Consider the following 12,878-nt stretch of genomic DNA (forward strand, 5'->3'; position numbering starts at 1 on the left):
GTTTTTTACTAATAGCTGCTCAGTTCTGTAGGGCCTTGGGGCTGCTAACAGTAACATCCAGCCTGTGCAAATGGCATGTGCAGTCTTCCTGTGCTAAAGCATCTCTTCGGCCCTCCAACAAGAGGGTGTTTTGCCAGTTAGCCCAAGCCTGCTGTTGAGGAAGGGGGAATCTTTACCTGGAGCACTCGTTACACTATTGCAGATTTGACTGTTATATGCTTAAAGAGAATGGTTTCTTGGGTTGTGGACAAAGTCTTTTGTGTGAACTAAAGTCACAGTCCCACAAATATCTGGCTTACGCAGAAAGGTTAAAATTGCCCCACAGCTTTCTCAAGTTTGGCCCTGCAGGAACTGCTGCATGTGTTACCTGTACTCAGACTGCAAAAGTTTCATGTTTTTTTCTTATGGTCTCTTGAAATCTACTTGTAAAGGTAAATATATGCAAGGTACTTCATGGCTAATGCTTCTGTTTCAATAGGCACTTGCAGTGGGTGTTTGAGAAAGTGGGATGACTCTGCCCACTATCCATGTCAGATTTAATATCACTACACCCTTGCTGGGCCCTTCACATTCGCTGATCTTACTGTGAAGTTTGCTTTGAAGCTGAGAAGAAATAGCTCCTTCTGTGGTCCTTTTTGTTTTATGAAGACAATTTTTTCTTGTCTAACAGAGCACTTTAAATTGTAGATTTTCCAAGAGGTGAAAAGCAGCGATATCGCTAAAACATTCCGAAGAGCTATTAACAGGAAGGAAGGAATCTGTGCCATCGGGGGCACCTCAGAGCTCTCCAGTGAGGGGACCCAGCACTCCTACTCAGGTACCACTCTATCTCTTGGCTTTTGCACGTCCTATGCCAAAACCAGCCCATTTCTACCATCGTGTCCTGTGCTGTGCTCTAGTTCTCCGAGAGCTGAATGATCTCATGTCAGGGTGAGAGCAGGACAGAATTTATATGCTGCAAATTTAGCAGTGTATAAGTTAAATGTGTTCTTATTTGCTTCGTTAACTGTGCTTGCTGATGAAGTCCTTGTGTTACACTTGAGTATAATAAAGTTGAGTAACAGGTAAATAACAGGAATATTCTGGTAGTTGTAAGTGAGAGTCTTCTTTCTTTAAACTTTGTGTGACTAATAAAATGTGTGGTAATGATAGTGGGGCTGTTATTTCCCTGGGCTATTGTACTCGGCTTCTTTTGGGAAAAGCTTTGGTATGTTATGAAAAAACCTGTTTTAAATTTACAATTGGTTATCTTAGAGGAAGAGAAATATGCCTTTGTAAACTGGATAAACAAAGCCCTGGAAACTGATCCCGACTGTAGGCACGTTATTCCAATGAACCCAAATACAGATGACCTGTTCAAAGCTGTGGGAGATGGGATTGTGCTATGGTAAGTCACGATGGCTTCTGAATTAAAGAAAAAAAAATTAAAAATCAGCAAAATAACGTTCCAAAACTGTAGTTAGGGGAATTTTCATCCTATTCTAGGCTGGTTTTGTGACTGGTGTGTGTGCATAATGTTTTGCAAATATAAAAAGAGGCTCAGTCTTCCAGGCTTTCATTGCCATTTTGTGATGCCTCAGCTTTGGTGCCAGCTGATATTTTCATCCAGTGCTTTTGTTTGGGCTTGAGACTTGAGTTTGCTGAGGGGGCAGAAGGTACTTTGTTGGGAGCAGGAGTTGTCCTGGTGCAAACTCAGCCTGGTGCTGGGTAGCTTGAAGGTGGTCACATGTGATAAATAGCCCATTCTCTTGGATGTTTAGACAGACAGTATCTATCCTCTGTGGGAATGTTAGTGACCTTATTATGCATTAACCCAAAAATGGATTTTCTGAGAATCCTCTTGTTCTTTTTGATAACTGCACTTAGTAAGGCTGCTAAATGCCACCAGCCTTCTGTGTATGAGGTTTTTGTTGGGTTTATGGGTTAGGTTCATTTGTTTTATTGTAAGTGAATTAATATAGTGAAGAACTGGATCAACATGGAATTTCAGTAATTCTGTATCAATACACAAAGTAAGTGTAAGTCAGTTAGCTGTTGTCTTTATTTTTTTTATTTTTTAACCTTAGTTCATGATACATATTTTTTATTTCCCAAGTTTCAAGTAATTCATGGCTTTAGGCAAAGACTGAACTGAGTAGGAAGTAGTTAATCATATAAAGTTTAAATTTGCCTTATTTTGTGTTGATTAAAAATTCATTGTGCTCACATGCTCCCCACTGAGCTCTCCAAGTGTTTGTTCTTTTTTGGGGCATGTTTTCTTGCCAGCAGTAGTAAACCTTTACAATAGGAGGAAGTTTGTTGTCTTACTAGAATGTGCAGTGGATGTCAGCAGAGCATTGAGTCTTCACTAGTTGAGGGACTGCAATGTGAATAATTCATGTGCTCTTTTTGCTCCAGCAGCTGACATCAGCAGTGGCTGGGAACATGTTTAAAGTTTCAGGCTTAGCTATTACTTACAAATACATTCTCGATAATGTAAATATTAACTTCTGATTTATACAACCTTCATTTTATGAAAAAAAATTACACAAAACGAAGCAGGCTAAAGGAAATGTGCTGTGGTGTATTGTCACAGTACACTGAGTTTTGTTTGGATTAAATACTAAATGTTGTTCAAATAGAATTGTTTTTCCCCCTAACAGCAAAATGATCAATCTTTCTGTTCCTGACACAATTGATGAAAGAGCAATTAATAAGAAGAAACTCACACCATTCATAATTCAGGTATCATGCGTTTCTGTATTTTATTTTCTGAAATCTATATTAAGATAGAATTAATGAATGCAGCATGGTGACTCAAGGCATTATTGTGGAATGTTGGAAAGGAGCAAGTTCTATAACTTCTGTTTATTATTAAATGCAGTTTTGTACTGTGCATAATTGACAGTTCTGTGGCCATATTTCAAAAATGCTGAATTAATGACAAAATGGGTAAAGTGGCTGAAATGCTGTGCACACATGATATTGTTGTGGTGATAATGTACAGCACTGTCTTTTTTAAACAATGTGGTTATTGATGTTGGCTATGAATAATTTCATACTAGGGCAGGTTGTTTTTGTGAGGATGCCTCTGTGAGGATGTGTGTGTGTGTATAAATTAGCACTTTTCTAGCCTTATTCTTGTTGATACCACTAGATGCAACTAACTTGGAGGCTGAAATTAAATACCAGAGGGTGAAATTAAACCCTGGTGTCTAGTTCAGTTCTCATTGATTCAGCCTGCTGCCACCACAGCTTCCTTAAAACTTCAGGTGGAGAGTGGCCGGGAGTGTTTCCTCTGAGCTACTGCTGTTGGAGCAAGGACAAGGGGCAAACCTCCACTCTGCTGGTGCTGGATGAAAGGGAAAGCAGCATCTCCCTGGACTGTGTCTGACTGGGCTTTGCTGTTTGCAGGAGAACCTCAACCTGGCCTTGAATTCTGCATCCGCCATTGGCTGTCATGTTGTCAATATTGGTGCAGAGGACTTGAGGGAAGGAAAACCCCACCTGGTCCTTGGGCTCCTCTGGCAGATCATTAAGATTGGCTTGTTTGCTGACATCGAGCTCAGCAGAAATGAAGGTAATTTAAATTCTAAGTTGTTACTTCTACAGCATGAATACAGCATTGCTTGTGCTGTCAGCCCCAGCCCTGCCATTGCCTTTTTCCTCCCTCCTCTCTGCTGGAAGAAGGATCATGTGCCAAGCTGAATGTTCTCCAGCCTGTTTGTAGCTGTGCAGCAGGTTCGTGCAGGTGGGTTGTGCCATCCTGGTGATGTGTATCAGCCTTGGAGAACTGGCTGAACACCAGCCTGTAAGTCAAGATGTAGCTTGGCTTGAGCCTGGCAGTGACGGAGCACATTGCTTGGTGATGCCCTAGGCTGCTCCAGCTGCAGGTACCTCACAGTGTTGGGATGTGGCAAAGCTGCTTGCATCCTTTTAGGATTATGAACAACTGCATATCTTTTGCAAAAAAATTCTTAAAAGGGGGCTTCAGCTCTGTGGTAACCATTTGGTTCTAAAATCCTCCGTGCTACTGTCAGTGGTGCAGCTTGAGCTCTTGCTTTGTCCTAGGTAGTGAGAGACTGGTGCTGCAGATGTCTCCCTGTGCTCACTTGGTCCTGCTTGACAACCTCCAAAATTTAAACTTTCCAAATTGCCTGAAGAGCCCTGATATACCTGCATGTGCTATCAGAGCATCTGGAGGGGATGGAGGGGCTTCAGTGTCTTTTATTTAAGCTTCCCCATTGCGAAGTGTTGACATTGTTTGGCTTAGATTGAAAATCCATGGCGAGAGAAGCACTGGCCAGGTGAAAGGGTGCTTATCTTGGCTCCTCTGGGTTTTTTTAATGGTGCTTATGAAACTGCTTGGAAGCATTTTTCATTGAGATAGAAGTGCATTTGCATTTAGCTTCCTGTCATCAGCTAAAAGACTGCACATAAAGTCCAGAGAATTTTGTTATACAAGAAAATGGAAAATACTTTTTACACATATTTTTCTAGATCATTTATACTCCTCTCTGTGTAAGAGCCAACTCAGGAAAACTCTGCTTTACCCAGAATATTTTGACATAATCAGTAATTAGTATTGTACGCCCCTGAAATCTTGCTGCAGCGCTGACATGCAGGTTTGACTCTTCCCTCACAAGCATTTTTCTTGTAGCACTGGCTGCCTTACTTCGTGATGGTGAAAATCTGGAGGACCTTATGAAACTGTCCCCAGAAGAGCTGCTCCTAAGATGGGCCAACTTCCACCTGGAAAATGCAGGCTGGCACAAAATCAGTAACTTCAGCTCAGATATCAAGGTACCAAAGCTCTCCTGATTTGCAATGCCTGGGAAAAGACTGGGAGCCAGACAGGGATGTGTTTGCATGTGTAAATGAGGCCTTTCATCCTTAGACAGGACCTTTCCTGATCTAGTACACTGAATGGTCTTACCAGGGGGGTTTGCATGTTATATTTGAGGTCCTGCAGTGCTGTTCTCTCTTGCCATGAGGATGAGCCCAGGGTTGAACTGTTTCTCTTCCAGTGCTGCTGAGGTGTGTTTTAATCAACTACAAAACTGGTATTACTTATATGTTTTCAAATGTCCTTAATCCATATTTTGATGAAGATAATGGGGGAAAATGCTTCACTGTAGAGTGAGACTTCCACGTACTCTTGGCAGGTGATGGCATTTCATCTAAAATGTCATGGGCTGGAGAGAGGAAGTGGAACAAGACCTCTTATTCTTCACTTGGGTTTAGTAGGAATGGGAGTAGGGACTCTTAAAGCTGCTTTTCAGATGTGAGGGGGGCACTGGTGAGAAATGGAGGATGGTGACTCCAGGTCAGTGTGGGGCATCTGGACGCTGGTCTCAGCAGTTTTCTGGAGCTTATTCACATGGCCAGCAGTTTCAAGGAGGAGAAAGATTGAGATAGAAAAAAAATTGATAATTGAGGTGTATGGGGAGCATAGATCTGACCTGTGTGTGTGCATAGTCATTCTTATTTCCAACTTCAAAATTACAGTTTTGCTGGTAGCTGTTGGCTTCTCTGGTGCATACCCTAGGCTGCCATGATACGCTGAGGTCCTCCTTAGTGCTGAGGACTAAAAGGACATGTAGTTGATATTGGCTCCTCCTGGTTTGACCATCCCTGGCCTCTCTCCTCTAAGCTGTTCTAGCTAATGCACAGGCACAGAAGAAAACATTCAGACATCTTATAATCAGCTTTTTGCTTGGAATTTGTCTTCACTGAGCCATTTTCATTATTGCTGTAGCAGTAGGAATGGCTGCCTTGTTTAGAGGTTAGGGCTGCCTTGGGGCATCTGGGGGCCATGAGTGTGAGCAGCATGGGGTCATTGCCTCCTCCAGCCACTGCAGAGGTGGTTTTGACACCAGAGCTTGCAGCAAAGGCAGCTTTCAAACAGTCAAACCACATAATTGTCATCCTAAATATTTCTAACCTTTTCCCTTTGTTTCCTTTCCTGCTGCCTGGATTTCTACCATTGTGCTCTCTTTTAAGCTTACAGATTTTGGCAATTCAGTAAAGGTACATAAGCCAATTATGCATGGTGACTTGTTAAAAATGACCTTTAAATGAACTGCTATGATGTATTCACTGCTGTGCAGGAGAGCTGAATTTCCTTTTTCATTCATTTCAGGATTCCAGAGCCTATTTTCACCTCCTCGATCAAATTGCACCCAAAGGGCAGAAAGAAGGAGAGCCTCAGATTGATATTAACATGTCGGGTTTCAATGTAAGTATTCAGGCTGTCGTGTCCTCATCCTGTAGAATCATGAACTACCTGTACCCTATCATTGCCCCATGACATCTGGGTAACCTGGTATCTTAATTTCTAGAGCATGTACAATGTCAGTGGCCATGTGCACACCTCAGGTGTGTGCTCAGTGAGTGCTTGCTGCCAGCCTGGTCACTACCCTCCAATTAACAGAGGTGATTGAGCAATTCTTTGTGGGCTTGCTCCATTCAGAAGCATACTGACTTCTTTTGAACCACCAAGTTCCAAAAGCATGAAAATTTGACGGCATGTGAGCTTGGAAAGCACCATGCTAAGAAAAATAGCAAGACAAGCCATGACAGTGGCACAGCAGCAGGGGTTGGTGTGTGTACCTCATCCCTTGCTCAGTTAGCAACTAATGCCAGACGTGGACTTGGGACCTTGCTCCAGGTGGTGGTCAGGAGCTTCCCATCTGCTTTGTAGCCCAGTCTCTTCCACGACAGCTCTTGTCTGTTGCATCCCTGGCAGGAAAAGGATGACTTGCGGAGGGCAGAGTATATGCTGCAGCAGGCAGATCGGCTTGGCTGCCGGCAGTTTGTCACACCGGCTGATGTGGTCAGTGGCAACCCCAAACTGAACCTGGCCTTCGTTGCCAACCTGTTCAACAAGTACCCAGCGCTTACCAAGCCTGAAAACCAGGACATCGACTGGACCCTTCTGGAAGGTGATGGCCGTATCAGTCACAAAATTAGCAGGAGGGGACTATCTAAAGTAAACAGTTGTGTCACAGGAGGCTGTGCCCTACAGAGGTACCTCCATTGAAGTAACACCTATGATTTGAGGCTTCAGTGCTGCAGTGGTTGTTTACTCATTTGGGGCAGATGAGAAGGGCACTTGGCAGCCTGTTCAGCTGCTCTGACCCTGTTGTGGAGCCTGAACCTCTAGGCACACTGACAGCTGCCAGTCACAATGCCAGAGGATTTGGTTTTGCCATTTCCTGTGATGGGCAAGGAAACCTTGGTAATGGTGAGATGTTCATGGGAGCGCTAACTGTTGGCCCAGCTGGGACTGGGGCTGTGACAGCAGTTAGCTAACACCCATGTGAAAGACCTTTCTGCTCCTTTTTCTTGAAGAAAGTGCAAAAGGCATCCTCTTCTGAGGCCTAAGGAAATCAAAATGATATCTAAGACTAGATAGCAGGGTCACCTTCTTCCTTTGAAAAAAATTATAGTAGAAAAAAATACTCTTTCTCTGCTTAAAACCTCCTGGTGAGCTCTGCTGCTCAAAGCTTCCTGCGTTGCAAAGTGGAAATCCCTGCTCAGCTTTGAACTTGCAGAATTTGCAATGAACCTGTTTTCTGTCATGTAGGAGAGACACGTGAGGAACGGACCTTCCGCAATTGGATGAATTCTCTTGGTGTGAGCCCTCACGTAAATCACCTCTACGGGTAAACTTTAGGCTCTTGGGAGACCCAGCTTTTTTTTTCTTTTTAGGGTTGTTGAAATTGTGACAACCTGTAAGGAATAGTAATTATTCATGATGTGACAAAGTCAGAATGCACTTAAATCTCAAAACATTAGACTTAATCCATGTTTTCCACTTTAGTGATCTCCAAGATGCACTGGTAATACTACAACTGTATGAAAAGATCAAAGTTCCTGTTGACTGGAATAAGGTTAACAAGCCTCCGTACCCTAAACTTGGAGCAAATATGAAAAAGGTAAAAATGTCAAAAGACTTTAAAAGAAGTCATGGACACTAAAAATTCCTATTTGAGGCTTTCAGTCAAGTGAGTGTGAGTGATTTTTCTGTTTGAACTCTTGTCCTGTGTAGCTAGAAAACTGTAACTACGCTGTAGACTTGGGAAAGCATCCAGCTAAATTCTCCCTGGTTGGCATTGGAGGGCAAGATCTGAATGATGGAAACCCAACACTGACACTGGCCTTGGTCTGGCAGTTGATGAGAAGGTAGGGCCCCTCTCAAATATAAATGGAGTACAGAACTGGGGAAGTTTTTTCCATGAGAGTGTTGCTGCACCTGTAACAGGTCACCCAGAAAGATTGTAAACCCTCTGCCCTTCGGGGAGTGTCTGAGACACACCTGGGAAAAAACTGTGATAGAGCTGCACATGACAGGCTGGAGCAGACACCTCTAGACAGCCTGTTGGTGGACCTGTGATCATCCTGTGACAAGGATCACCTCTCTCTCACCTGCTCAAGTCTGGTCCACATGCAGAAACTGAACAGGAATATTACAGAACTTTTATGTTCTAATTTTTAATTGGAAATTCAGAGGGAAACATTCTGGGGCTGCTCTGTGGCCCTCTTTTGCATTGGAATGGGGGAAAGAAGAAACTTAATAACAGAGAAGGTTGATCTTCCTGTTTCTTATCTAGTTCTGAAGAATTGCAAGATTATGCACTTATATGTCTGGAGAAAAGGTGCATGGTAGCTCCTAATTTGACATTAGAGGTCTGAATGCCAACTCCTGAGTAAATACACACCTTTTAGGTAATGTGTTACCCCTATGGAGCAAATGCTCAATGGTCAAACAGTTTAACAAGTGTCCTGAGCCCATGCAATTTTGTGAGCTCCTATTAAAGGACATGAAATGCTAGAAAGACTAAATGCTTTAACAGAAATCACACTTCAGATGGTTCTTTCTTTTTGCTAAAAGAGTTTAAAAAAAAAACCCCAAACCTAGAGCTGAGACTATGTAAAGACTTTCCAAGCTGCCATGGTTCGTGTTGCATCCTGGCTGCATGGCTTTTCTCTGGCTCTGTGCCTAGTCTTGTTCTCTCTGCTCGTTCTCAGGTACACGCTGAATGTCCTCGAGGACCTGGGTGATGGTCAGAAAGCCAACGATGACATTATAGTCAGCTGGGTAAACCAGACCCTGAAAGAAGCTGGCAAGTCCACCTCCATCCAGAACTTCAAGGTGCAGGTTCCCTTCTTGCATACAAAAGGAGATGAGTGCCCAAAAATTCTTTCCTTGGCTGGAGGAACAGCAGAGACATCTTAGAAAGGAATTTAAACAGGACAGGATTCAGTCTGTGCTGGGATGTGCTGGGAACAGAGTGGCTTCAAGCTAAAGATAGGAGACTGTTTAGGACTGCCCATAGCAGGGAGTAGTGGCAGAGGAGGGGAGGGTGGTCAGGATCTGGGGCAGAGGTGGGAGTTGAGATGCTGGCAAGCAAAGGGGCTGGAGCTGGTGTGCGTTTGGAGGTGAGCACTGTGCCTCGGGCTGTGCTCAGCAGGTCAGACCTGCTGCCTGCACAATGATTACTTCTTTGTATTTTCAGGGCACTGGCAGTAAATTGGAGTAATAGTATTATCACCAAAGGCGAGGCAGCAGTTTGGTTTTCCCTCTGGTCCACCTGGGAATAGTCACTAACACTGCTGCTTTGAAAAGGCTTATTTAAAATTTCTTTGGTTGCATGTTGCAGAGCAGCTGAATTGAGGTGAGAATTATGCTTTAAGGATTGGACACTCTCATCTTTACTTCTCTGTCCCTGTATTCTCTAGGACAAGACTATCAGCACGAGCTTGGCAGTTGTGGATTTAATCGATGCCATACAGCCTGGATGTATCAACTATGACCTTGTAAAGACTGGTCACCTGTCAGAAGATGACAAGCAAAATAACGCTAAGTAAGTTTGTTCTCTCAAAAGCTGTTTTGGATTGAAAGCGTGCACATTCAATGTGCTGGCCTCAAGCTGCAGGTGCTTTGACCACTATTTATTGCTGTGGTTTTCAGTCTCTTATAAGGCACAGTACTTTTTACACAGGCAGCACTTACTGAAATCCAGTTGCTGTCCTTGCCTGTGACGCTGGAGGGAGCAGTAGGCTGAACTGTGGCTTGCTGAGAGAAAAGCAGAACAGCTCTGGCAGTTCTTACCAGTGATACTCCATTTCTCACCTGTTTGTTCAGGAGTTTGAAGTGTTTAGCTGGTGGCTTACAATTTTGAAATTGAACCCTTGTGTGTCTTGTGTTGTTGAATCATCATAGATTGTCAAGTTTAAAGTATGCCTATTAAAACATGCCTTTGAAATGTGTGTTCTGTGACTGTTAGCAGTGGCAGAATGACAGCAAAATTTCTGGCAGATAATAGTCTCACTTTGTTATTCATAAGGAGCAAACAGAAGAGGAAATGTTACATAATTAATCCTTCATTATATATGCTATTAGCCCTAACAAATTTTAATTAAGATTCTTTTTTAACTGTTGGTAAAGTGGACTTGACATTCAAAGGTCAATTTGCACATCAAAAAACACTTTACTGTGTGTAAAGCAAAAGATGAGAAAAAATTGTAAAACAAAAGGATGTGGTGTGATTAAACTGTTCCACATCTTGAATCTTAATAAAGAATAGGTGAAATTGTGTTGGATGGGGCAGGATTTGACTTGTCATTTACTGGTAGCAGTCTTGGTGCTGACCACCTCATCTTTCCATGGTGAAACAGGTATGCTGTGTCCATGGCAAGAAGAATTGGTGCCAGAGTTTATGCTCTTCCAGAAGATCTTGTGGAAGTGAAGCCAAAGATGGTCATGACCGTGTTTGCCTGCTTGATGGGCAGAGGAATGAAGCGAGTATAAAAGAGACGATCCATGTAAAGAAAAAAAACCCAAAATGCAACAAAAACCCAACCTGCCACTGTGGGTGCATGAGTAGCAGATCAGCTGTGATCATGTTGAAATGCTGTTGGCCTTGGAACTGTTGAAGTTCAAAGGACTTTGTTTTGCTTTGCAAGACAAATTTATCAAAATTCTCAGGGGGAAGGAGTTTTAACCAACAGACGTGCTCTTTTCCCAAAGGAAAGTTTAACTTATCAAGAGCTCACAGAAATGCATTCATAGCAGACCTGCATCTTGCAGTATTGCTCTGGAGCTGTTTTCACTCCATTATTTCTCAGATACTTGATATGTGGTTTTTTACCCCTGAGGGCTCTAAGGTGGTTGGTATGAGTTGTAATGGAAACAAATCTAATTTCTATCTGCAGTCCACTTTAATTTCTATCATACAGTCCAAGCATATTCTAGGTTTGACCACATCTTTAATTTTTCAAATAAAGCTACAGTACAAGTTGGGACCTGCAGGCCAGCTCGCAATGCTAAATGAGAAATGTGTGATTAGGAAGATGTACTTCCTCTGGTATTCTTTGTACATGGTGCTTTTTTGTACATCTAACTATTTTGATTACTTTACAAATAAAGCATGGCAGTTTTTTTTCTCTTGCTGCTTATAAAAAGGGTTTTTTTTGGTTTGTTTGTTTTTTAAGGTTATACTACATATGATAATACCACCATCCTTGGACCTCTTGCAGTCACATATGATGATGTTGCTGATGGCACAGTTACACCTGAGAATGAAAGTGAATGCATTTTTGTATGCATCTTGGCTCAGTTCTGTGCACCTAGAAAAAAATTTTTACAAAAATCTGCATGAAAACTGTAACATTTTTATTTAAAATGCTGTTAGATGCAAAACCATACTACATTGTGGAGGGGTTTTGTGCAGGGAAGAGGCACATGGTGTAAACAGCAGAGTTCAATAAAACGAACAGCAAATGTGCTGGAACATAAAATTATTTTTACAGATAAATGGAAACAAAGAAGGAAGATGCTGGATCCATAGGATTTAATACTCTCTTGCTTTGGCAAGCTGTTTGCTATATTTTGAGATCATATTGCTATTCCAAGCTATTCAAAGTGATGTAATATGGTGGCAAAGCATTAGTTGAAATAAAAACATTTAAATACCTGCTTCTCTCCTTATTTGCACTGACCCAGCATAGCAGCCTGTCTTCAGTTGCAGCTGGTGCTTCTGGGCTGCAGTGCCACACACAATCTTTCTTCATCTTTAATGGCCTGATGTAAAACTGATACTAGGTACTGGTCCTTCAGAGCATGTTGAGGGGTTGGTGCTGCTGGGAGCACAGCAGGGAAAGGTCCATTAAAAGCAAAGGCAGGAGACATTTGTTTGAAGCAGCAGCTTCTGTATTGTTGTACCTTGGGGGCTTCAGAGATTAACATTTGTATGAGGGCTAATTGAGTGAAAGGGATTTAATTTTTCTATGTGTAGGAGATGAAAAAAGGGAAGGTGAAATGGAGGAATTTGACAGGGAGCTGAAGAGGGGCTGGTGCACCTGGGAGGAGATGAGCAGGAGCTCTGCCTGCTGCAGGGGTGAGGGCATGTGCTGCAGTGGCACTGGCTGGGAGTGCTCCCTGCTCTGAATCTAGAGTATCAGCAAACCCACCCCAGTGATTCCCTGCATGGAGCCTTGTGCAAAGCTGGCTGGAAACTTTCCACTAGTACAATTTTTTTGTAAGAAAAGTATGTTAACAAAGCTTCCCACAGGATATTGCATGTTTTCACTCAAGATGGAGCAATATACTGTAAGTAGAGTCACAGCCATTCCACTGAAACAGTGGTCTGGTAATTTATGGCACTGGCTGGGGGTGTGGTGTAATTAAGATCAAAATTCTTGGACTCTGGAAGTGGCCATGTGCATCTGTCCTGTCTTGCCTCTTTTTGCCTCCTGGTACCAGGTTAAAGGGGGAGAAATGGGTACTTTGACAATTACAGAATGGGAAAGCATCTCCTCTTTGTGCTGAATGTATTTAAGAAAGAAAAGTTTGAGGTCCAAGCAAAGCACATCTCTCACACTGAAGGTCCAGT

At 42.7% G+C, this 12,878-nt stretch overlaps 1 protein-coding gene across 13 annotated transcripts in view; it reads left to right on the forward strand.

Moving 5' to 3' along the window:
* PLS3 (plastin 3) overlaps positions 1 to 11,960 on the forward strand; it is a 50,237-nt gene extending 38,277 nt beyond the window's left edge. For all 13 annotated transcript variants that reach the window (XM_069015212.1, XM_069015209.1, XM_069015219.1 and 10 more), the window contains 13 exons: positions 688 to 817; positions 1,255 to 1,387; positions 2,643 to 2,724; positions 3,394 to 3,559; positions 4,640 to 4,782; positions 6,122 to 6,217; positions 6,728 to 6,923; positions 7,568 to 7,646; positions 7,805 to 7,919; positions 8,033 to 8,166; positions 9,013 to 9,136; positions 9,724 to 9,848; positions 10,663 to 11,960. In XM_069015212.1, coding sequence (XP_068871313.1) covers positions 688 to 817; positions 1,255 to 1,387; positions 2,643 to 2,724; positions 3,394 to 3,559; positions 4,640 to 4,782; positions 6,122 to 6,217; positions 6,728 to 6,923; positions 7,568 to 7,646; positions 7,805 to 7,919; positions 8,033 to 8,166; positions 9,013 to 9,136; positions 9,724 to 9,848; positions 10,663 to 10,795 — 1,656 coding nt within the window. In that variant the 3' untranslated portion in view covers positions 10,796 to 11,960. The remainder of the gene's footprint in view (positions 1 to 687; positions 818 to 1,254; positions 1,388 to 2,642; positions 2,725 to 3,393; positions 3,560 to 4,639; positions 4,783 to 6,121; positions 6,218 to 6,727; positions 6,924 to 7,567; positions 7,647 to 7,804; positions 7,920 to 8,032; positions 8,167 to 9,012; positions 9,137 to 9,723; positions 9,849 to 10,662) is intronic.
* Positions 11,961 to 12,878: the final 918 nt, after the last annotated feature.

This window comes from Aphelocoma coerulescens, chromosome 4A, assembly GCF_041296385.1.
Source record: "Aphelocoma coerulescens isolate FSJ_1873_10779 chromosome 4A, UR_Acoe_1.0, whole genome shotgun sequence".
Lineage (NCBI taxonomy): Eukaryota > Metazoa > Chordata > Aves > Passeriformes > Corvidae > Aphelocoma > Aphelocoma coerulescens.